General features: G+C 31.6%; 1 protein-coding gene across 1 annotated transcript; it reads right to left on the bottom strand.

Moving 5' to 3' along the window:
• Window positions 1–3,314: 3,314 nt before the first annotated feature.
• On the bottom strand, window positions 3,315–18,626 carry LOC128155802 (peroxidase-like protein). The gene is made up of 12 exons (XM_052817668.1): window positions 18,379–18,626; window positions 17,100–17,265; window positions 15,245–15,459; window positions 14,638–14,823; window positions 14,502–14,544; window positions 13,597–13,730; window positions 13,174–13,273; window positions 6,763–6,857; window positions 5,464–6,187; window positions 3,980–4,158; window positions 3,744–3,861; window positions 3,315–3,617 (listed from the first exon to the last, which is right to left on the bottom strand). Exons 1-12 carry the CDS (start codon window positions 18,551–18,553, stop codon window positions 3,359–3,361), a joined length of 2,394 nt encoding a protein of 797 aa, XP_052673628.1. The 5' UTR covers window positions 18,554–18,626; the 3' UTR covers window positions 3,315–3,358.
• Window positions 18,627–25,255: the final 6,629 nt, after the last annotated feature.

Raw genomic sequence — 25,255 nt, 5'->3', positions numbered from 1 at the left:
ATCAGCTGGAACATAAACGTGGGTTTTGCCAGTAAATTCAGCGATAAAAAAGTTAGTGCTCTATTCTCTCATATAACATCATTCTCCTTACGGAATGTTGGATAGAAAATAATTTCTCAATTGACGTGAAAGGATTTCATAGCGTTGTTTTTCGAAGAATGCGTTCAAAATCAAAACAAGGAGGTGGTTGTGTTATTGTAATTCGTAAAAAAACTTTTAAAGCATTATGTATCTTTTCTTGAAAATATGTGTGACACTGTAATATGGCTTAAGCTTGATAAATGTCTATTAGAAAGTCCTGAAGATTTGTATTTAGCATGTGTGTATATACCACCAAGCAGTTCAATATGTGAACTGAAATAAGTTTCAAAAATTTTATTTGATTATGTTCCTTTCTGCGCTCTTCTACGATTGGAGATAAATTTGTAACTTCAATAAGATTATATGGGAAATTGCATACTACACGACCTTGGTCTAAAAAAACATTTATATAAAAAAAAAACCAACCATATGTTCTCAAAGCATACTGTCCTATGCTTTCTAGTGTTCCAGTTAAAAAAATAAAGATGTGTCTTTTGCCTTTTGTAAAATTTTACATTCAATATGTTCGGTTCTTTAGCATTTAATATATTGATTATACAAATTATTGCTCCTCATTAAAACACAATCAATGCGTTTGGAAGAATTGTAATAATAAATGCGTTAAAAGTAAACGATTGGTAAAAATCAAAAAAGAGAAAAAATGCAATGGATTTATTAATAGCTCGTAGAAGTAGTCACGATATTTATACTTAAATGGGTGAATACGTATTGGCGTTGAAAATGATATTGAAATATTACCAAAGAATTAACAATTTCTTCAGTGATCATTTTACAGTATGAATATGTATTGAGAAATTTTTTTATGCGAAACCAAATGTGTAAGTCAATGTATGCAGAAGATTAGAGAGAGTTGTCTGTATTGATAAGAATTTTACATAGAGGTACATAAAGTGAATTTGTAATTTTTTAACTGGACGATAATTGACTTATTTTATTTAAAGAAATGAGGCAAATGAAATTGCATCATAAACGTTTTTTTAGATTATGAGAGGTTAAAATACACTGTTTTTTTTTGTTTTTTTTTACCAACGATTGATAAACAAGTTCAAGAACTTTTTTCTAAGCAAGTATGTTATCGCGGTAATGGGGAGCTTTGGTCAATCAGAAAACCGTAGATTCTAAAAAAAACTATAGGTCCAAGTGAGCAGCCGACATACCCATTAACATTTAACCACTCAAACCTGGGTCTCCGTCGTGCATTATTCACTACGCTACCTTGATATCCATTCATACCTTTTGAGATTTAAAAATAACACAAACCAACTGATCTTTTGCCAGCAGTCTATGACGTAAATACATGTGCAGGTAGAGTTAAAAGATATATACTAACCGATACAAATGATATTTTTACTACGCGTGATAGTTTTTCTTGTAGTATGTAATTCCCTGCATTAAATTATTTATTAATCTTGATTGTGCACCTTTTCGTCAGTAATATTTCCCCTAAACATTATTTATATTGATCATACAAAAATGACAATAAAAAACCGTCAACCATCTCAAAAATCCATAAAACGAAATACAAATCAAAGCAGAGCAACACGGACCTACAAAACGATAGAGGTAGGATCAGGGGCCTAGGAGGAGTGAGCATCCTCTAGATCTGCTGACCGGTCACACCCGCCGTGTGTTCTTTGTCATAATCGGGAAAGTTTGTGGACAATTAGGTTCTTAACTATGGTCCAACAATTAGTATGAAAAACTTCAGTCAGCATGCGACCCAGTGGAAGATTTATTTGCTGACAAGGTCGTTGTATCGACCATAGATACCGTATAACGGGTATTTTGTACGTGCTGCTAATTTTTACTAATTTTTACGAGTTTTGTAAATCCGTAAAAATTAAACACGTAAATTTTCACAGAAGTAAATAAACACCACACGTAAATTTCTACATCGTACGTATGAGAGTTATGTTCATGACCTTCAGCTCAGTCCCTGACGGCTGTACATGTACATGTAGGTATATTTGAGCGTTTTTGATCACGTGGGGATAACAGTTCAGATCTTTCATTTAGTCTTGAGTATTTTTCAAAACTACATATAATGCCACGTTAGTAGCTAGATGTCTTTTTTGGTTGGGAGAGAAAGAAAGAGAGAGAAAAAAAATTGAAATGGAGTTGTCTTTCTTTTTTTCCGGTAAATCGAACTGAGACGAGCACACGGTGTACATTAATGATGATACGCAGATAAATAGGAATAAGTAAAGTGTATATCACATATGAAATAAAGTTAAATGAATAAGTTAGGATGTCAACGAGTACCCGGTTAACCGGGTACTCGATCGAACGTCCGAGTATCGAATACTAAAATGGGTACTCGGTTACTCGGATGTATATTTTTTACTATTTATAATTTATTTGATAATGCATTAAAACATCGGTTTTAAAACTTAAAATGTTCATTGCACTTGTACATACAGTAATTAGGATTTCCTACGCCTCTAAATATGCTAAATGACCGTTATCGCCTGTGGCAGTATTTACATAGTAATGACCAAGCACCTGTTACCTTTGGCTGTCTTCTACCCTTATTTTTGGCTTATTTTAATGATTTGTTTTTCACCGAACATCGTTTATATAGTCTATTATATAAATTAGATAGCCCACAGTAGAGAAATTGAACAGACCTAAAATGCCGCCACCGACTTCAAAGGTCTGGAAATATTTTAAAAGAACTGAAGTTTCAAAAAACGTAAAATGTCAGCTGTGCGAAATAAACTTATCCTATATACGGGGGGAACGACAAACATGTTAAATCACATTCGTCTTAAACATAAGGAGGGATTTCTACAAAAGTGACCAAGGTTTTACAATTATCAATGTACTTGTTCATATTTATTTACACTCTTACCGAGTACCCGGGTACTCGATCGGAAAAACGTCCGAGTAACCGAGTACTAAAAATTGACCGACTTACATCCCTGGACTATAAACAATCATAAATACCACAGATGATTTTAATTTTTACGGACATGTCCAATTCGTAAAAATATAACGCGTAAAAATTCAAATCATCCTATTTTATGACAAATTCGTAAAAAATTACAGCAGTAAAAATTACCCGTTATACGGTATTACGAAGAGATTACTTCAAACGAGACTGTTGATAGTCTTGTTTTATCAACTTGTCTGTCAGTAGCTTGCCTCGCATTAGACATATAACACCATTTAAAGACATGTTTCCAATCAAAACAAATTGTTTATTTTCTGATATCTAGCACGTTTACAACTTTGTAACATCTTTCTAAAAATAATTTCAATACACTATTCTTTGTTTCCGTCTGATTTTGGGCACTCGTGCAGAGTTAATAGGAGGGAAAACGTTATTTCTGTGTGGTAACTGACCCATAATTTGCATGATTTTGTGCATGCCTGGATTAAATGGGGAAATTGCTCCGAGGAAAGGGTTTTGCCTTCGCATTTCGCGAAGCTTAATAATTTGATCGGCGAATGGATTTATATCAAATCCAAGAGGACTACCTCCCAGTATAACATTGCATGGCAGTGGAGAGTTTCTGTTAAACCAAAAAAAAAATACTCATAAATCTGTATACAACTTCATAAAAGTAATATGGCAAAGAACAATATTGAGAGAGAGAGAGAAAGAGAGAGAGAGAGAGAGAGAGAGAGATATGTAGTACCCAGGAATATTGGAACGTAGCATCAAGTTAGGTTGGAAGGAATGAAAGACTCCTATGTCACTCATTACTGAACACAAAATCTTTGCGTACGTGGTTTGTTTTATTTGACCAAGCTGAGCTAGATGAAAAAATAATTCATAACGGCTTATCTTATAATTATAAGTTAACACAACCTAAATTATTTTACTTAACCAGAGAAATTTTTGCTCGTTTAAATGCTATCAAATATATATTACCTGTTGTGAAGGCTGCTAGTGGAATTTCTGGAAAGGTCCTCTCGTACCAAAATCTATCTCCTTGTTTGTAAAGACTGAATTGGAAGGCTATCAGACATTGAAAGGTCGGTCCTAGTATACTGCCTAATTCAGGAGTCTCAGACATGCCACCAGCAAACAAATCGATGTCATCAGGATGTCTGGAAGATTATAATTAATAATAGAACCTTAACTTTTAAGCTTGAATAAAAGTCCCTTTGTTTAATTAGGGCCCCGCAAGGATTTGCGGGTGCCCTATAGTAATCACTCTGTCCGTCCGTCCTTCTGTCCGTCCGTCTGTCACTCTTCCGTCCACAAATTTCCTGTTTTTTTCTGATAACTTTTTTTATGGTTGCCCAATCAAGTTCAAATTTGGTATGGTAGTTCAGTAGGCAGAAATACATATTTTGATGCTAAGTTTGGTTCTCTATGTCTTCTGGTTTGGAGCTGGGGTGGTGGGGTAGATTCCTAACTATGGATAAGAAGAATGGGCAAAGAGAGATAACTGCTGAGAATGAATGGGCAAAGAGAGATAACTGCTGAGAATGTTACCATTGTATACATGGAGGCTGTGCAATATTTGTCCTTTGGGATTAATTAACCTTCCACAGGAAGAAAATCCTAAGCTTTATCTCTATCTGTCACATTTAGATTAATTACTGCATTGCCTGTGTCTGCAAATGAACTTTGTTTTGAAGTTAAGGTCAATTTTGAATGATGTGTAGTATTGTGTACATTCTTTGAAATATGGATTTAAAATAGTATCAATTCTTTGTTTTTTTAACAAATTTTATTTCATCCCATGTTAACCCACTTTATCCCGTGGATATGACTCATTGGATATTTTTTTGATATCCCACAGTTGTGACTTTACAATGGGATTTGCCTAGGCATAATGAAGTAAAATAATGTAGAGTTTTATAAACAGTATAAACATTGATTGTGGTGTATAAAACATGGGATAAATAGAATCTCATATGATTTGTAGTATAATATGATTTTTATCCAACTTGTGTGTTTTATTCCCTCACTAAGGCTCAAGAAAAAAACACTTTAATTGTTGGATGAAAATCATATCCAACTACAAATCACAAGATCCTATATATTCCAGTTCTTTACATCTTCTGCTGGGCATTTATTTTTCATCATTGTTAATATAAAGAGGATGGAATTCAAAGTTTTTTTCACTTCTCTATATTAATTGTCATAGCGGGGCCCTTCCTGACTGGTTAGTTTTCTAGTTGTAAATCATTTTTGCAACATTATTAGCTGAGCCGTTAATAGATAACGCAACGGTATTACATTGTCAATAATTGTTATAATTTTGCAATAAAAAATGCATAAATAAGATTTTAAAACATGAAGAATTTGTGTATAAAATTATTCTGAAAAGATGCTACACCAAATTGCATTGTAATGTTTATCTGATTTTTGAAGAATGGAAATAGTATGATAAAATCATTTACCTATATGTCAGTTTAAGTGCGTTTGCTGCTCGGGGACTGTGATTAACTAAACCTCCATGTGTTACTGCGAAGAAGTTAGCTCTAGGGAGTCCACAGAACTGTCGGTAAGCATTGTAGGACGGAATGCCGTGGTCACGGCCCCTCTGAACATTGAGAGCTCCCAAATCTAAAGACTGCGTTTCGCCAGGTGAAGTAGTTGCAATAAAATTTTCAAACAGCCTATTCCTGATACCATCGACCAGAAATCGATCCGATTTTGACTTCGGCTCCCTTGACATCCAGCGAGCCATAAGTTCATATCCACCTTTGTACATTATATCGGGAACTTCAAAATGTTCTTGCACAGGGAAAACCCTTTTGCGACTATTCTCCAAAAGTCCCACGGTATTTCGGACCAAACTGTGACCCATTCGATATGCTGCCACACCAAACGCATTAATGGTCCTTGGGTCAACATCTGGATTATAAATTTCTGCATGACCTACTTGCTTGGACCGTAGATTATATGCATTCATATGTAAATCGTCCAGTATTGCCGGTAAAAACTCATTGTAAGTAACGTGTTGTAGTTCTGCAATAACAATTCTTTTCGTCTCCTGAAAAAGGATTTCATCGTTTGTAATTCCCGTAGCGGCTCTTAATGCATCAGCGATCAAGTTGTGACGTCTTAACCACGTGATGTGAGGAACGGTTAATGTCGGTGTTTCACTCTGTCTGTGGTCTCCTGTTTGAAAAATTTAAAACATAAGATAAAAAATGTGAAAGTGTATCTGTGATACTTAAAATGTATTTGTTTGACTCATGAATACCTCATTTTCCTGATTGTTTTCCAATAGGTATTTGCAAGGAATTTGGAAGGTTTTGGGTCAATATCAACATATGATATCTTTATACACACTACAAGGTACATTGTAATTCTGTAGTAAGTTTTTTGTAGTACGTTCTTCTGATGTTTGATTCAATTTCAGAATAATGTAATTTTAAATCAAACTTCAGGTGTCATTTAGTTCTTTCACGTCACTTTTCTATAAAAACGACTGGTTTACATTGCAGTTTCAACTATTAATACTTGGGTTTGTAGGACTCGATAGTCATAATCATTCTGATATCACATTTTTCTCCTAGACAAGAGAAACTCTGTATAAAAGTATGTAAAAAAATATCTAAAGGTTAGAATAACAGTGAGTTTAAGGCCATAATATGTGAAATATAAAAAAAATTATTAAAACTCTAAAGTAGATTTGATGATTACTGTAAAATTATGCATTAGAACTCAAAATACATTTCATTACATTATACCTGCAGCAAAACAAGGAAACTTGGCTTGTATTTCTTCTGGACATCCCTGGGGGTTAATTGGCAAAAGATTTTCTTTATTTACAGCAAGTCGTCCACTAACTACAAAAAATAATAAGATTTTACCTTATTACTATATGTAATGTATGTGTTATGTAAAAATTCAAATCCAAATTGTAGCCTTTTTCTTCTCTTGGCAATAATGATTTGATTATAATAAATCATTCATTAAATATACACTATTTGAGATTTCTTCAACACCAGTTTTCAACTTTTCTGGCCAAATAAGGATTGACATTTCTTTGTGTTGTTTTCTCCACCTCCTCCTTTCTCTCTCCTTCCATCATCTCTTCAAGGGATATGGTTATATATTTTTTCTTTTATTGATTATATATAAAACAATTTACAAAATTGTGGTCATAGATAGCTTATACGTAGATATGAATTTCAATTGAAATCATAATTCAAGAATATATATATATATATATATATATATATATATATATATATATATATATATATATATATATAAGCTCATATATATAAATATTGATATAAAAAGCTCATTTTCTTTTGCACTTTTTAGCATTTTCAGAACTGCACAGTGTCTCGTAAAATACTCTTTGAATGAATTTTTTTATCAATATAATTGATTCGGGCGAATTTTCAAGTCTACAATACATTTTATATTTGTATATTCTATATGCAATAAATGACAAAAAATAATTATATAATTTGGTGACCTGTGTTTCTTCCAGGTAGAACCCCACAACAATATGTTTCCAATTAATATCAAAATTTAAGCACTCGCTTGCCGCTTTCCAAATTTTTTCTACATTAACACAATCAAAAATAAGGTGCTTCGAATTTTCAATTTCGTTACATTGTTTGCATTTAGCAGTGATATTTTTATTCCATTTGCTCACTAGAAGATTATTACATAACAGATTGTTCAGTAGTTCGTAATTAAACTCCGCTAAGGCTTTGTCTTTAATATTTTTAATTTTTTGTGTGTATATTGATTTCCATACATTTTTGCTTTCCAACTTAAATTCTTTTTCTAATATAGATTGTGTACAAGGTGCTTGAAATTTACGTTTTATCATTATTGAATAAAAAGTTTTGGTGTTATGTTGATGGGAAATCATTGGTATTTGTTTTGTTTGTAAGTATGGAATTTTTGAAAAATCATATTTGAGTTCAAATTTGGTAAAAATTTGTTTTATTATTTTGTATTCACATAGCCAGTTTGTTCTTATGCGCAAAGTATCGAATATATCCGAAGAACTTTTTAAAGTTCCATTCTCTTCAAAAACATCCTTTACATATAGTATTCCGCTTTAAATCCAATTTTCAAAGCAGATTGTCTTACCTTTAAAATTAAATATTTTATTTGACCAGATAGGTTGTAATAAAAAAGATTCGGTAGAAAAAACTGGTATTTTGGTTTGGGTATCATCTTTACATAAATTATAGCATACAAAAGCTTGCTTGTAGAACTCTGGAAAGTTATTAATTATACCATAGTCTTTGGCAACCGTCTCATTTGTTTTCATCAGATATTCGATATCAATTTTTTAAGCCTTACAGAAACTGTTAAAAAAATATTTAATATTGTGTTCTGTACTGAGTAAACGTGGAATTCACATAGCTTTTAGGGCCGTAAATTTAGATTCTATATCAACAAGGCCTATTCCTCCCTCATATACTTCACCTATGATTGTATTTCTTTTGATCCTATCTGTTTTATTCCACATGAAATTAAATATAAGCCTTTTTACATTTTTTATGAAATCATTGTCGGGTATTTCCAAAATGCTAGCTACATATATAAGTTTGAGATTGCTAATTTGTTTATTATTGTGCATTTTCCAAATATTGTTAGTTTTCTTTTTTTCCAAGATTCAAATAAAGTTTCCATTTCATGAAAGATTTTCATCCAATTTTTATTGTAACACTCAATTTTATCATGACCAATGTGTATACCTAATCATTTCAGTGATTGGTTCGTTACATGTATTCCTTCGACATTGTTGTATTGGTTTTTAAGAGTGCCAAGAAGGATGCATTCTGTTTTAGATAAATTTATTTTTGATCCCGCGAGTTTGCAAAAGATATCAATGGTTTTAATGGCTTGTTTGAGAGAATCTATATTCTTCAGTGATAATGTCATATCATCTGCATGTTGGATGTTTTTAATTTCTTTTTCTAAGTTTTTAACAGTAAATCCGTTTATTAACCCATTGTTTTTTATTTTATCAGATAAGATTTCAGCGACGAAAAGATATAGTAATGCTGAAATAGGACAACCTTGTCTAATTCCTCTATGCATTTGACATGTTCTTGAAATCCATCCATTATTTTTCAATCGAAATGTTGGGTTTTTATATAAAATTTTAATCCAGTGAATAAAATTGGTTCCGAAATTAAAAGTCTCTAACTTTTTGAATAAAAAATTCCATTCAACAGAATCGAAAGCCTTTTCAAAATCCAAAAAGAGGAGTAGCCCTTCTTGATTAATATTTTCGCAATATTCAAATATGTCTAGAATTAGTCTAGCATTTGTACCTATAAATCTTCCCTTTATGTACGCTGTTTGCCCATTACTTATAAATTCATCTATCACTTTTTGCAATCTGCGTGCAAATATAAACGCAATGATTTTATAATCCGTGTTCGTCAAACTGATAGGTCTGTAATTTTTTAATAGATATATTTCACCTTTTTGTGGATAAGAGAGATAACTGCTAGGCGTTGAGAGAAAGACATTTCATTTGACTGGAAAATTTCTTTCAGCATATTAAAAAAAAGTGAAGATAGTTGATCCCAAAAACATTGATAGAATTCTGCTGGCAATCCGTCAAGCCCGGGAGCTTTATTACTTTTCATACTCATTACTGTATCATTACATTCATCTAAGGTTGGAAATTTATCACAATTGTCTTTAGCTGTAGCAGAAAGATCTTTAATATTACTAGATTCTAAATAATTTTCAATGTCTAAGTCGTTTACATTTTTTGTATCGTATAAATTCTCATAGAAATGACACATTTCACCTAAAATTTCATCATCTGTTGTTAAGTTTTCCTGTTTTTCATTCTGTAGTTCGTAAATTACGTTTTGTGTTTGACGTTTTTTTTCTAGACATAAAAAATATTTCGTGTTCTTTTCACCTTCGTTAATCCATTTTGCACGTGATCTTATCTGAGCACCTTTAGACTTTCTATCATAAAGTTCGTTTAGCTGAGTCTCTAAGTTTCTTTTCCTAATCATATCAATTTCATTGTAAGGCAAAGATTCTATATATTCAATTTCTTTTTCTATATTTAATACTTTCTTTTTAAATCTGTTTGATTGTTTCACGGAGAAAATTAAAGAGAATTTTTTAACCTCCTCCTTCAAAATTTCCCATTTTTGTATAAATCTTTCATGCGTATTGGAGATATTTTTTATGATTTCAGAAATTTGCTCTGTGTATTCTTTATTTTCTAGAAGAGACGTATTAAGCTTCCAATAACCACCCCCCTTTTTATTATCAAAAATATTTAGATCAAATTGTATCGATTTGTGATCGGACATTCTATTGCCATTAGAATGGGTACCGGGAATTTTTTGTAGTGCTAAATTATTAGTTTTTAAAGATAAGTTTTCACTCATGAATACAAAATCAATCCTACTTCTTGGTGTATTATTTGCATCGCACCAAGTAAATCCATCAGAGTGTTCATTTTTTCTTCCAATAAATCTAGACATTTCATAAGTTTTTCACATTTTATAGGATATGGTTATATTTCGACATTTCGCTATCTATAATTGTTTACAATGCTTCGTAATATAATAGTTTAATATTTGATTAATCAATCAAAATTTGAGAGTCAGTTATACGAGGATTATTCCAAAGAGAATTTGAAAGATGCGATAAAAACGTTAAAATTACTTGTAAAGTACATGTAACAAAAATTAGTACTTTGAAATATCTACCCATGACAATTCAGGACTGAAAATTTTAATGCATCATTATAATAATTTTGTAAGGTTATTTATTAAATAATGCGTGAAATGAGGACAGGCTCCGAACGCTGGCGACGTTATTTTTTATTCTTGACGTAATGATAAAATTTCATTAATTTAGTCCTTTATAAAGAAATGACGGTGATACTCTATTCAGAGTTGTGAAATTACTTTTTCCAGTAAATAAATGAGCACTTCTTTATGTGTGATAAAGTAATGCGAATGCACTCATATATTGGATTTTTTTTATCAATTTTATTGGTGCTTAAAAAGTCATGAGCCTTATAATATTTTTGATAGAATTTTTTTTTACCTTTTTCTGACTTTATAATTTATTTATAGTCTATGCTATATTTGTTTTAAAATATTATGTTGTTTGTAGCTTTTCAATTTTTTTACCATGTCATTTTCTCTGAGGATTACAATCATAAAAAAAGACATTACAGCATGACGCAGCGATGCCTCGTATTTATCATGTTTATTATTACTCTGTTTATATTTTCTACGTAAAGTTACAACGAATAAAGATGCTATTCTACATAAGCATGAAATAGTTCCTGTACTATCTGTTCATAGTGAATAATCATCGAACCAATTCACCGGCGAAATTCCATCTCCTTCATCTTCTGATAATTCTTATTTGTTTCCATCAAGAAATTTTGCATCGGGGGCAATTAAAATTTTCTTTGTAATAATTAAATGCCTATGTATTGATTATTCAGACGATAGCTTAAAGATTATTGACCCCCTCGACAGCAACTATTTTCCTCGGCTTTGCTTTTTGAAATCGTTCCTAGGGGGGGGGGGGGGGGGTTACTCTTCATAGCCAGTAAATAGCTTTATGATATAAATTCTTATCTTTGTAAACATTCAACAAAATTATACCAAATTTTGATTGTCAAAGAAAATGAGTGGATAAGGCGTGTTAAAATGCCTACTGTAAATATAAGCAAAGGTAATATTCTGAAAAAAATAAAATGTCAAAAAATGCAATAATACTATTAAAAACCATCCAAAACAAAGTACATTTTGAATAACATCGATTTTTAAGCCTTTGATATATTCAATACTTAGACTATGTTGATTGAAACCTAAGTATGCGTACCAAAATCTGGAAATGGTGTCATTTTATAGAACTCTACCATTAATAGGGTGGGTCTGTGCTCCACATTTGTGGCTTCGAAAAAACGAGAAAATAGTTTTGTTCTTATCGTTTGTTAAACCATTGAAATTTCGAAATACCGGTATTACTTTTGCAATTATGTACTCTTACATTATATAATAGATGAATTGGGAAAATAAAATAAATTTAAAATTGCATTTTATGAACTAAACCATACGGGCTTTTGTGCTATCTCGATCATATCCTTACGCCTTCTTTTTATATATTATTTGATATAATAAAGGGTACGCAAGAAGAGCTATGTGTTGTGTGACATTACTTGTGGATCAACCATTGTATATGTAAGCAAGATACAGAGTTTGAACTTCTGTGTTATGTAAGCAAGCCTCGTGCCATGTTTTAGTTTACATTAATTTAATACATAAGTTTTTGTTAATCTGATTTTTCTCTCTGCACATTAATTTTGGTTGACTATTAGAAAACCTTAGAAAGCATTGTTAACATTTTAAAAGTAAAAATAGTTTTTTGATTTGATTTCAACAAACGTAAGTCTTTAATAAAGAGTGTCAGTTTTTCGGCCAAATGAGTGTAATAAGAAGAGCATTTTCTTTTTAAAAATGACAACAATTTGTAAAGGTATCGGTATATAGATCGATTAGAAGAGAGAGAGAGAGAGAGAGAGAGAGAGAGAGAGAGAGAGAGAGATTGAGAGAGAGAGAGAGAGAGAGAGAGAGAGAGAGAGAGAGAGAGAGAGAGAGAGAGAGATTTTGACCTTTTATTAAAACAAGTTTTAATTCTCTTTACCTATAAATGATTTGTTTCAAATTTAATTGATATCAACTAAAATTTATGCTTTAATAACAAGTCCACATCAAGGAATGGTTTTAATTCATTAATTGTATCATTTATGATACAGCTTATAATTTAGAAAGATTTTTGTCTGTGCTGTTTATCAAATATTGCATTCATACATAAGATATTACATTCGATTTCTCAGTTTCAGGTACAATGAAAAATCCAGAACATCTTTGCTTCATTTGATAATTACTTTTGCTTAATTGATTTAAACGGTCAGTCAACCTTTTAGTAGTAAAAAATGATACAAAATTAATCTTATTTAAAAATAAGGAAAGAGATTTTTTTAAAGGAGAATGATACTTGAAGCTCTATTTAGACCACATTTAAAAAGATGATTTTTTTAATATTAAGTAGATAGTTCATGCATAAAACGTGTACCACCGATCTTCACAGCTATTACACATGCACTACCCAAGCGTTACTTACATGTAGCTCTGAGCTCCTGTTCTCTGTCTGCGTCAGAGCCATAGATCATAGAACCGTCCACGAACGATGTTCTCTCGTTCACCTGTTCTCGTACACCTGCATTCAATATCGGTAAAAAAAAAATTAAACGCCAATGCAAGTATATGTTTAAAAGGGTTATAAATTGACAATTGACAACTTTGATAAAGTCTTACAATTAAGTATCAGTTATTTTGACTTTGTTGTAATTGAAACAACTTCAAGTATTAGAAAAACATAATTGCAAAATATACATACGCAATTTATAGAGGTAATACCTTGACTCGTAAGTATAATAATGAGTTTTTATCTGTTGGTTACAATGCGCCTTTTGAAATGAGTTTGGTAGATTAAATAATGATGTTTCAGATACGACATACCGTTGTTTTGATAGAACTCACCATTTGCACACCCCAAGGGCGGAGCGCCGGTGTGACGTACAAAGTTCATACACGTCTGATACGGGGGGAAGAAGGGGTCTGCCTCCTCTATGTTAACAGGGATGATGAAACAAGCCTCAGGTTTCATTAAGCCCCTGATAAGAAACATCTTAATCGTAATTAATAATGGACACCACGGTCATGTATGTAGATATATTTAAAGGAGAAATGCACATTTAGGTATCAAAGCAGGAAGAGTAAAAACAAATATAATGAATAAATGCAGATTTTCCATGCAAATAATAATCATGGTTTGTGAGAAGAGCGCATGCACGACATGTAAAACGCTGGTGGATGGTAGGTATTATGTGTTATAATTTGTGCTCGCGTTAAGGAAGTGATACAGTCCTTGAAAACAAATAGAACAAGGTAAACACAATTTTACTTTTAAGTATTTTCTCTAGAAATGATATGTAACAAAACCTAAATTCTACTGTTAGGCCATTGCAAGTTTTTTCCTTGTTTAGCGTCCACCCAAAACTCAAAAACCTATCTTTCTATCAGGAAAAAACCCACAAATTTTAGAAAAAAACCACAACTTTAAAAGTTCAACAAAATAAAATTTGTTATATATTTTGAAGTATTTTCTTCACTTTGTAACAAAAATAGCAAATACCTACTACATGATTGCCATTTTGAATGTTGTTATATTTGATTTCTGATCTGGATTTAAAAGTGCGATCCTGAGCCCGACATATGAAAAAGCGATTCAATTTTATGAACAAAAATTATGTTCTTTTTAAATTTTTACATCTCAAAACCAATCCGTCCGCGGACGCTAAACATAAAAAACTTGGAATCGCCTTACTGTTATTAAGTTTCAAACTGATATTAAAAAGATATAAGAAGTCTTAAGTGTTATTTACACAACTTGGTTACAGCAATCCGTGATTGCCTGATTTGTTGAAACTAGAAATAAAGTTCATATGATATAATAAGTCAAATTTTCTGTGCGATAGAAAGCTTTTATTATTGAAAATTTGAAAATGTATATGTTTTTACGTGTTTCCGAGGGCGTGGAGATGACATCGTGGTCAATGAACTGCCCGTGATGAGTGAGGAATGTGGAGAACTTGGCACTGACCGGGGTCATGTCCCCTAAGGTACACTGGAAGACCCTGTTACTGACGGTCCTGGCACTGGGCAGGGGGGAGTTGTCAACAGACCGTGTACGGGGGGCATCAATCACTGTTGAAACACAACAGAAATTGTTTGACAGTGTTATATAGTAATGTAGTGATATCAATAAAAAACAGTTATTTTTTTGGTTTTAATTCTTAGAAAATCATTTGAGAAGGACAATTTAAATGTTAATTTTGTATATAGTCACATATTTCACAAAAAAATTCTTTTAAAAAGGAAATTTGGTACATGTTTAAGATTTTCAAATATATCTATCGGTCAAATCATAATTAAATATATAATTATAAATTTTTGTCAATAACTGATAAAAAGTGTAAGGATCTATACGGCCATCTTACTATATGTATATAAGCTAATATCGTTTGCTATATATTTTTCTGACAGGGAGAATTGATTTAGGAATGAATTACATGTAATTAAAAACATATATTTTGACATAGGAACTAGATGTAAATTGAAGTCTTACAATTATCGTAAGCATTCGGTAGGACTCGCTGTTGAGGAGTGAAGGAAGCTCCCAGGAGGGGGTTGATCGGGTTGTTACATTGTCCGTCTGTTCGTCGGTAGGGGTCGCTGAAGTCACATTGGGGCATCTCGTAACAGTACGGGCGACATGCTCTCTCAAAACTTTGCAAGATTTGTTGATCTGATACCGCCCTTTGGAAACTGCTAACTTCAGGGCTTAAATACAAAGGAAAAAATTAAAACTTCAGGGGTTTTCTGAGTATTGAGTTACTTTGCAAAATCTTAATGTATTAAATAAATGTATCATATTTGATGTTGACGATCTATCTGTCCTAAGTTATTGCTTCCATCAAGTTTTGATGACTCTTAATAAAAAAAAACATACCTGTGAAAGAAATGGAATTGAAATCGATGAAATGGAATATATCCAAGATATCTTCATTGAACAATTATCCCTTTTGAACACTCATAAATTTTTACAGGAACGAAAACAATTTTCTTAGGGAGATTTATAATGGGAAATGTTTACATCTTTTCTCCATTCGGAAGTACTCGGGATATCTCGTGGAATTTTTAAACGTTATCATCCGGGCTTATTAATGGCTGATGCAATGCAAAATCTCCGTAGACTTTCAATTTTGGGATGTGTATTGAAACCTAAAGCGGTAGAGGGGGCGTTTCAAGACAGATAATCTGGAAATGTTTCATATTAGTGGATTACATACCTGTTAACCTTTCAAAGCTGCTATGTGGGAGAATCTCCCCCTTACCAACTTTGCTAAGGGGGAGATTTTGCGTAAACGACGTTTTTTCACGTGAAATACAAATATATATTAAAAATACTGTTAGATACCTTATTTTACCATTGTAATTAATGCATTTGCAATCATTTTAAATTTTATTATTTCTATGACTACCAGTGTGCAATTACAACTTGTGTTGTGTTCAGAAAACTATTAATTTGTTTGCATGGTACAATACAAGAAGTCAATAGTGCCACTTTTTATATTAAGTTTTCTAATTGTTGAGTATTGAACCATTACTGCATGCTGACATCTAGGGTAAACACAGAAAATTTATTTGGCGTATTTTGAATTAACGATTAACGTAATGTGAACACAAAACTATTTACTATTAATGAAATATCAAGCAAAAAGTGGCGGAAGCAAAAACTCGGGACAGAGTATAGTCATGCAGAAGAATTCTACATCTTGAAGGAAGTGATTTGTCTATCCTATTAGTTTTTTTTTTTAAAATATGGTTTTTATTTATGTCCATTATTTATGTCAATCTCTTTTCTATGCCAATATGATAAAAAGTCAAGATGCTTCAAAGGGGTTAACTATGATATCACATCCCCTTCCCACGAGACATGCCATTTTATTGGTCAGAAGGCGCTATGTATAAAGTTATTTTATTAAAGTATAAGTTTTGTTATAAGATTTATTGAACAAAAAAATTACCATTTAAGAAATATGTCGCAATTTTAAAAGATACTAATATAATCACATTACTCTAAAAGTATATATATATAGTGTAATTAAACAATGTATGTTTGTACTTGTACAAATTGGTTTAAATAAGTACTTCCTTCATAATAGATTACTTTAAGGCATATACTATCAATAGGTCCGTTAGAATATTTTAGAATACACCGAGGTGATAGATTTATTATGTCATTTTATTGGTATGTAATATTTTTATAATGTTCTAAGAGTTATGATATTTTACCAAAAAAGTTTTTTTTTTACTTTTAACTCCATGCGAATTTTGTGTCAATCTTTGTGCACAGACATATACATTTTGATTTATTAGAGAATTTGGAAGCTAACTGAATTGAAGTTGAGGGTACGCACTGTCTTGCTATGATCTTGGATGCTTGAGATGCCATTGCTCCGTGTTCCATAAGAAGAACATTGGTCGATGGATGGTTACTCTGAGATAATCTGAGTAGGTACCGAACGGGCCCCCACTCCTGACCAAAGACGGGCCTGGAGGCTATACCTACCCTAGGATTTCGACCTACAAGTAGAGCATCGCTTTTGAATTGCTTTAAAAGGGTTTGATGATAGTAGTCATTTTACAGTATATTTATCTTTTTACGAAAAAGATCTCTGTATGAAGACATAGCAAAATTTAAAAACCTTCAAAGCTGAAATGTTTGTCTATATCATTAACTTAATAAAATAAACAGCTGAGCAAAACATTTATAAAAATTTGACAGGGATGTCTATCAGTCACGTTAACACATAAAACAAATAAAATTAACTTTCTAGTTGTTGCAAAGTACCCACTATGATATATTTAAGTTTTAAGTTTTATTCCAAATAAGGGCAAGCACAATTTTATGAATATTTGATTAACTTTCCAGCATTCTTTGTAATGCAGCTTTGCGGCAGGATTACAAAACAACCATGTCATGGTTACACGGACATCGATCAACCGAGAACAAAATTCTAATAAAGTTATCGCATGCCTTTTTACACTTTCTATCTATAGCTCTAAATTTATAGTGAGAAAGAAGAGGACAATGTGCATTCTGGAAAAAACTATTAAACGTATAATATCACAACCCTGGTCTTAATATATACACAGTTTGAAGAATTCTTGCTATGGAGGAAAACGCGTTAAAAGTTTTATGATAAAATAGCTACAATCTTGTACACCTTGATAAAATTAAGGAATTGTGGTTTTATCAACGCAATCTTATCATTCGTGTTAGCAATATAATAAACAATAGCAAATTGAATCTTGATGAGAATAGTTTCAGGAATCTATGTATTTTCTTATTAGATTATTGTAAAGAATCTTTCAAAAAATAGAGTATTTATATGATATTTTCGGTTTAAACCAGAAAATGATCAAATTTCAAATGATTCTGAAATATCCAATTAATACAAACTCAATTTTATATAACTTATTTAAGGAAATGAATATTGATTTACATCTACTTTAAAAAACTTTCTTGCAGAAAATCAGCGTACTTTACTAGACATGTGTGCAAGATACTATTTGGTATCTTATCAGGCCGTTGAATATTTGAAGAAAAAAAATCAAAGAATGTGTCGTCTGACATTAAATGGATTCTATCCCTGAATAAATCATTTACTACATGTGGTAGAATTAAATACATACTTGCTGGAATCTGTCCCAATGGTGGTACACCCGGAAAGGTAGACTGCATAGCATCATTGACAATAGCATCAATGTTCCCTTGGGCGACAGCTTCGAAAACTAAACATACATATGCAATGAAGGTTGTGAAAATTGCTCGCTTCATTATTGTATGTTTCTGACACATAATTAACATAACTTAATAAAATAATACTTCAAGAATTAGTTTGCATCAAGCGCAAGTAGCGACTGTTGAATAAAGCTGCAAACTAAAGAAAACGGAGATGTTGGCACTTTATGTATCAGTTCCATCTTCGCCATTGATTTATGGCAAACATGTCAAACGAATAAACGATTTAAACTGATCATGACATTTGTAACTTTAAGTATAAAAAACTGTGAACGATCACGATAAAAATTAATGCCACTAGAAACCGTTTATCACTGGTTCTTTATTGTAGTTCGAATTCAAGTAATAATTTACAACCGGTTGGAGAAATTTACATAGTGAAAATCAAACAAAAAAAAAAAAAAAAAAAGTCAAATAAACCTCTAAAAATTGAAATTTATGAATTGAAATAATTTGAACAAATTTTGCAAATCTTTCTAAAATTCTAAAGCTGTTAACGATATTGTTTCTTATGTAAGTTGTACATTGTATATATTGATATAAACAAAATTAACATATATTATCCGCCTGCTTGTTTATATTGATATATATTTATAATTATAATATATATTGATATTAAATGAATGTTCTTTTGCGTTGAAAGACATTTTGTACAACAACGAGAAATCGTATTTTATTCGTTGTATCTCAGAATCATGGTGTATAAACATTTTTAATCAGTTCCTTTCGGGGTCTGGTTGATGCATAGCTGTACTATTGTCATTTATACAAGTATGTGTTCTACACAACAAAATGAGGAATTCTTTCGTCTTTCGTCTTTTTATATTTTAAGAGATTGCTTTTGTCTTTTATTTAGCGACAAAAATTATTAAGATAGGAAAATGGTAACAAATGTGGGTTTTGATTTTATAAGATTCCAAGCAAAGAGCAAAGCTTATAATATGCTTACTGGAATTGGTCCAACGACTAAGATTTTTCCCCGGAAAACACCTTGAAGCAAACCTAGTTGTGTCAGTTTCATTAAAAAACCAAAAAACCCTGATCGATAGTTCAAATGATTTGTAGAGAATCCTAAATTTATTGACGCATTGTCTTTTGTATTGACAGTGTCCTAATTTAGATAAAATTCTAGGAATAAGCTTAAGGTTGAATTGTATGACTGATTTTTAATGTTTGATCTGACAATCTATTATGAATTTGATTTTATAATATCATGACATGCATTTGAAACGAAGGGTTTTATCGTTATTGGCGTTTGGTATTGGAATTATCAAGTTAAATAACTTAGTACAGAAGTGGTTTAAACGTATCTACGTTTTATTGCACATATGCTTTTTGTACACCAGAAACTATTAAGTTTCTTCTTTTTTTTAACTGAAGTGCCCATAATTCCGATTAATGACATAAAGCAATCTTCCCGCAATTTTTTCTATTTGGCACAAAATTGCACAGTTTCTCTCTCAGAAAACTTTGAACGCGAGCTTGAACAAACAAAAAAGTTTTATAAAAGATTTATCTATTCAAGACTAAAATCTGCAAAAATATTTGCTCTTGATTTCCTATTCGAGAAGAGATAAAAAAAAAGTCAATTGACTATTTGTATCCAATTCTAAATAACTTTTTTAAATTTTGACGTCATGTCTTGCCTGTGTATAATTTTTAATGAGATAAAGGGAATGAAAAATATATATTATATAACAACACTTTTTCTGGCTCGCATGCCGTTTATCATACTTATAGTAAGACTATAATTATTTATCTTATTTTCTACGACATTTCCGTTTTTCCCCATTACGATAAAGAACAAACAGCGGGTGTGACCGGTCAGCAGAAGATGCTTACACCTGATCCTACCTCTATACATTTAGAGGTCCGAGTTTGCTCTGCTCCTGTTCTGTAATTTTACTTTGAACTTTGTCACATGCCACATGTCATTTTAACCACATGTTCGAAATACCAAAACAATTTAATCTACTCGAAATACTTAAAAATGTTAAATTGTCAAAGAGATAGCCTAACTCTTATTACATATGTTGTATAAAAGATGAATATACATATGAACGCGTTTTTGATCAACATACAGCTTATAATTATGCCACCAATATAATTCCAATCGATTTCAAGGCCAAATCTTTAACAAACAAAATCATTACTTCCTTACAATTTCATTTAGAAGATTACAAGGTTAAATTAGATTTTAAAAATCGAGATTAATAACTTTTTCATTTTTTTTATGAATAAAGTTAGTTATGAATTATTTAAAAACCCGTAAAATACAAGTTGGAAATTCAAATATAGTTATTTTTTTTATTTAAAAGACAAACGTCTGTAAGTCTGATATAAAAACAATGACGATCTTATGAATGTACATATAGTTAAAAAAGCCAATATTAAAGCTTCAAATAATGTAAAAAAAACCCACGAACTTTGATGTTAAAATGTTGAAGAAAATACTCAAAAGTGGCACTGATGCACTTTAATAGGATAACAAGATAAAAGAACGCTACGTTAACTGAAATCTTTCAAGCAACACGGCCCACCTGTCTGATGGCTCGGTTGACAGATGAATGACATAAAGTATGTACATTTTAATCAACAGAATCCAGACTTGACTGGCATATAATGCACCAATCACAGAGTAAATGAACCACAAACATGAATGCAATCGCTTTACTCTGACTGATGTCACCTCCTTACAAATATAAAAACGCGGATTTGATTATCCGGAAAATGGCGAGACTTCACATTGAGTCATTCAGTGAATCACATTTATTCAGTGTATTTCTAGGGTGTTTATATAAATGTAACTGTCACATTAGATGTTATATAAATGTTGACGAATTAATGAACTCGGCTTTTGGGTTGCTATGTAATATTTTTTTCTAGTTTCTACAGAATTTGCTGATCTGAAACAATAATTATTACAGAAATGAATATAATAAAATACACACCCACGCAGCTTAACTTCATGCATTAAATATTTTGAATTGTTTGAATGCAATTGATTTAAATATAATTTAAATTAATTATTTCACTAGAAAGTTTTAGCAACTGCGGTAAACAAACTTACTTAAACGACAGTAGTTTAATATCACTATTATAAATTAAATGATATTTGAGATGGAGATGATATCTTCCTTTCTCTCGGCTGTCTGTGAGTAAAGTGTACTAGTTTGGGAATTAGGCGACGAGCATGCCCACTCAAGTCTAAAACTTGTTAAACCACTCATTTACTATTATTTCCAAAATAACAACCAATCGCACAACTCTTGTATGACCAAAACACATTAGACCTTTCACAATCAACCAATTAGCATAAAACGCAATGAATATGAATAAAATAGACATTGAAATGTAATAAATTGCAGTGATAAGTCATTCCCTATATCTTATAATCGATAATGAATGATGATGATGATATATGAATGAGTACATTAAATATCAATATATCAAAATAAATATTCCATGAATAAATCACCTCATGACATGCATTTTGAATTATGAATGACATTAAGTCAAAGTTTGTATTTTTCCAATTAAGGTTCTATCTTGAGTGGTACGAGGGTTGTTCGTGGACAAGCCTGAATTTGAATAAAAGTAGCGTTAAATATATCTTTTTCAAGCATATTTATAATTCTTTACTAAATGAGAATTCAAAAATGTAAAATTTAATACTATTTTAAATGTATAATTACAAATACGACTTCGCTATTAGACTTCGGACGGTGACCTGGAGCGAGGCGAAATTTTAATAGAATATGTTACTTATCGTTTTATATATTCCCTTTGTATTACGTAAAATTCCGCGAATATTAAGATGATTATTACATTATGACGTTAGAGCAGCAAGCGGTAATATAATTTTGCACGGGCATCGGAAAAACTCCTAAAGAGAGTCCTTTTTGAAACAGTCGGAAACCGTATGAATATGAGCCGTTCCTTAGTTTATCAAGTGGCACAAAAGATTTTCAGACGGAAGGGAGAATGTTATGGATGATATGCGGGAAAGAAGATCATCATTTCAATATTGTGGAGTCGTGCAAAATGAAGTTCGTGACGTTATTGACATTGATCCGCAACTAACAGTGCGTGAAGTTGCAGAAAAATGCAGAGTTTCAAAGACTACGGTACATGCCATTTTATCTTAAATTCCATTCGTGTCTGTGCACGGTTGTTTTCCTAGTGAAAATTAAGAAATAAGAGTAGAATTGTCAGGACAGTTTAACCAAAAAATTACAGAGACGGCGCAAGTTTTTTTTGGACAGGATTGTTACAACTGATGAAAGCTGGTTCCACTATTTTGATCCCGAAACAAAACAACAGTCCAGCCAATACAAAAATACAAATTCATTTTCACCGAAAAAAGTGAGATTTACAAAATCCCTTGAAAAAAATATTTTCATTCTTTTTATGGACCGTAAGGGGTTTTTCTGATACACGCGGTACTCAATGGCCAGGCAATAAATTCCGATTACTATTGCAAGGTATTTTAAACTTTTAAATAAAATCAAATAATTATTAATTTCATCAAAAAATGACGAAAACAAACTGTCAACAATCTCAAAAATCCATAAAGCGAAATACATTTTCAAAGCAGAGCAACACGGACCTCTAAAAGATAGAGGTAGAATGTGGTGCCTAGGAGGAGTGAGCATCCTCTGCTGACCGGTCACACCCGCCGTGTGCTCTTTGTCGTGATCGGGAAAAAAAACTGGAAAGTCCGTAGACTTTTAGATGATTAATTATGGTCTAACAATTAGTATGAAAAACATCAGTCAGCATGCTTCCGGTGGAAGATTGTATTTGCTCATAATGTCATTGTATCGACCATAGAACCTACCAAAAGATGTCTTGAAAAGAGACTATTGATAGTCCTGTTATATCATATACCTAGTAGTGTATCAGCCCTGATACACGTGTCGTGGAGAAAAACTTACAGTTTTTCAATATACTTATTCATCTCTGAAATATGTATTTAAATTTAGTAATTCAAACAGTTAAATTTTCATTTCTTTGAAATATATTTTATGATAAATTTAACTATTACAGAATTTAATGATTTTGGTGCTTTAAGAAAAAAACGTTCAGAAATTTTTATGTATTTTATTTTAGCTTTTGTCTGGTTACTCTGAGGTGTCATTTTATTTATTGCACATGTCAACTTTATTTTATCGGGTATGCCAAACTTAAGGTTTCTTTGTTCTCCTGATAAATGTTTTTCGAACGTGGGCTTCACAAGATTTTTGAGGTAATTTTGTTGTAAATGTTTTTATAGCATCCATTTGATTTAGTCCATGAGTGATAAGTTCTTTGTTACAGGATTAACGATGCCCCTAGAATTATTTACCTGGCCAAGTGTTGTTTAATTAGTTGCGTCACAAAGACTTATAGATTAAGTGGACACGCATTGACCAAATGTTCTTTTGTAATCTAATTCTTTTTTTTGGACAACCAATATCTCCAGAATCATTTTGATTGGTTAAAAAGGACATCTTAGAAATTTGATTCAAACAGGTTGCGCGTCCAGGCTGGTCACTTTTCATCATTGAATAAAACCAGCCGGACGTTTGCTTTATTCCTGCCTTCTTTTAATCTATCTAGGTAACTTTAGTTCTATTTTTCTTAGGTAATTAATTATTGTGGTTAAACTTTAAAATCATTCGAATTAAGAAATTTTAGAGCTTGAAATTAATTTAGTAAAGGATTTAATTAAAAGTTTTATTTTTTTTTTAATTTTGGTCATTGCTCACTTTGGTCTTTGTCTAAGTTAGAAATAATTATAGTGTAGTTAGTTACCTTTGTATACATCACTAATGCAAACCTGTTTACAGAGTGAAGGTATGTAGTGAAATAGTTTTTATGTTGCACAGTAAAATTTGTAAATTGTTATGTTCAATGGGATCGGGATCGAGGTGCAAATTATTGCCAAAAATGGACAGACTGACTTTCATTATTGTTAGAAAATATTAGTGAGATGATCGCCGATGTGTTATTAATGATCTATTACATAATAATGGCATTTATATTCTCAAAAGCATTTAAGCATTATGCATGTTTTCGCATTTTTGAAGCAATGTCAGGTAAAGTAGAATTTGCAAAGCTTTTCAGTTATTTGTATTACGTAATCGATCGCCAAGTCTCTGATCCCAACTTTATTGGTTACATTGTTTACATGAAAAAGTATAGAAAAAGGTTATGTCAGGTTTGTTTTATAACATTGTTTTATTTTTGGTTTGATTTAATCCAGATATTGATTTATGACATGTATACATCCCCTACATGTTCATATTTCTTTATGTGAATGTAGATATCCCATACATCACATCTTTATTGTGCCACTTTACATGTAATGATTCCTTACATGTCTTACATCTAAAATCTTCATGTATAATTATTCCATACATGCAACAGTGTCAATACAATGGACTTCTTCTCTTCCAGTTTATTTTTGACTGCTTAGGTTAGGGTTTTGATAAGTATTGATCTTTAAGAGATTAATGAGGAGATTGCATTGGTAGAGAGTTTAATATTTTATTTTTCTAACTAAATTTGGATGACATTAGGTGTATTTTCTAAATTCTGAACATATCAAAATTGTTGTGATGATGCCCCCCATTTTTACATTATATTATGTAGGTTATATAGTGCTAGATTGTTAGGTTGGCCACCTTGCAGTCAATGATATCATCACAACTCATTTTTTTTTCCCATTTTGGCATTTTGTAGGGTCTCTCTCATCAATCTGGTACCAACTCCTGCCTCTCATCA

Source organism: Crassostrea angulata, chromosome 1 (assembly GCF_025612915.1).
Source record: "Crassostrea angulata isolate pt1a10 chromosome 1, ASM2561291v2, whole genome shotgun sequence".
Classification (NCBI taxonomy): Eukaryota; Metazoa; Mollusca; class Bivalvia; order Ostreida; family Ostreidae; genus Magallana; species Magallana angulata.
The sequence above is the reverse complement of the archived record's forward strand: the minus strand, read 5'-3'. Positions and strand labels throughout refer to the sequence as shown.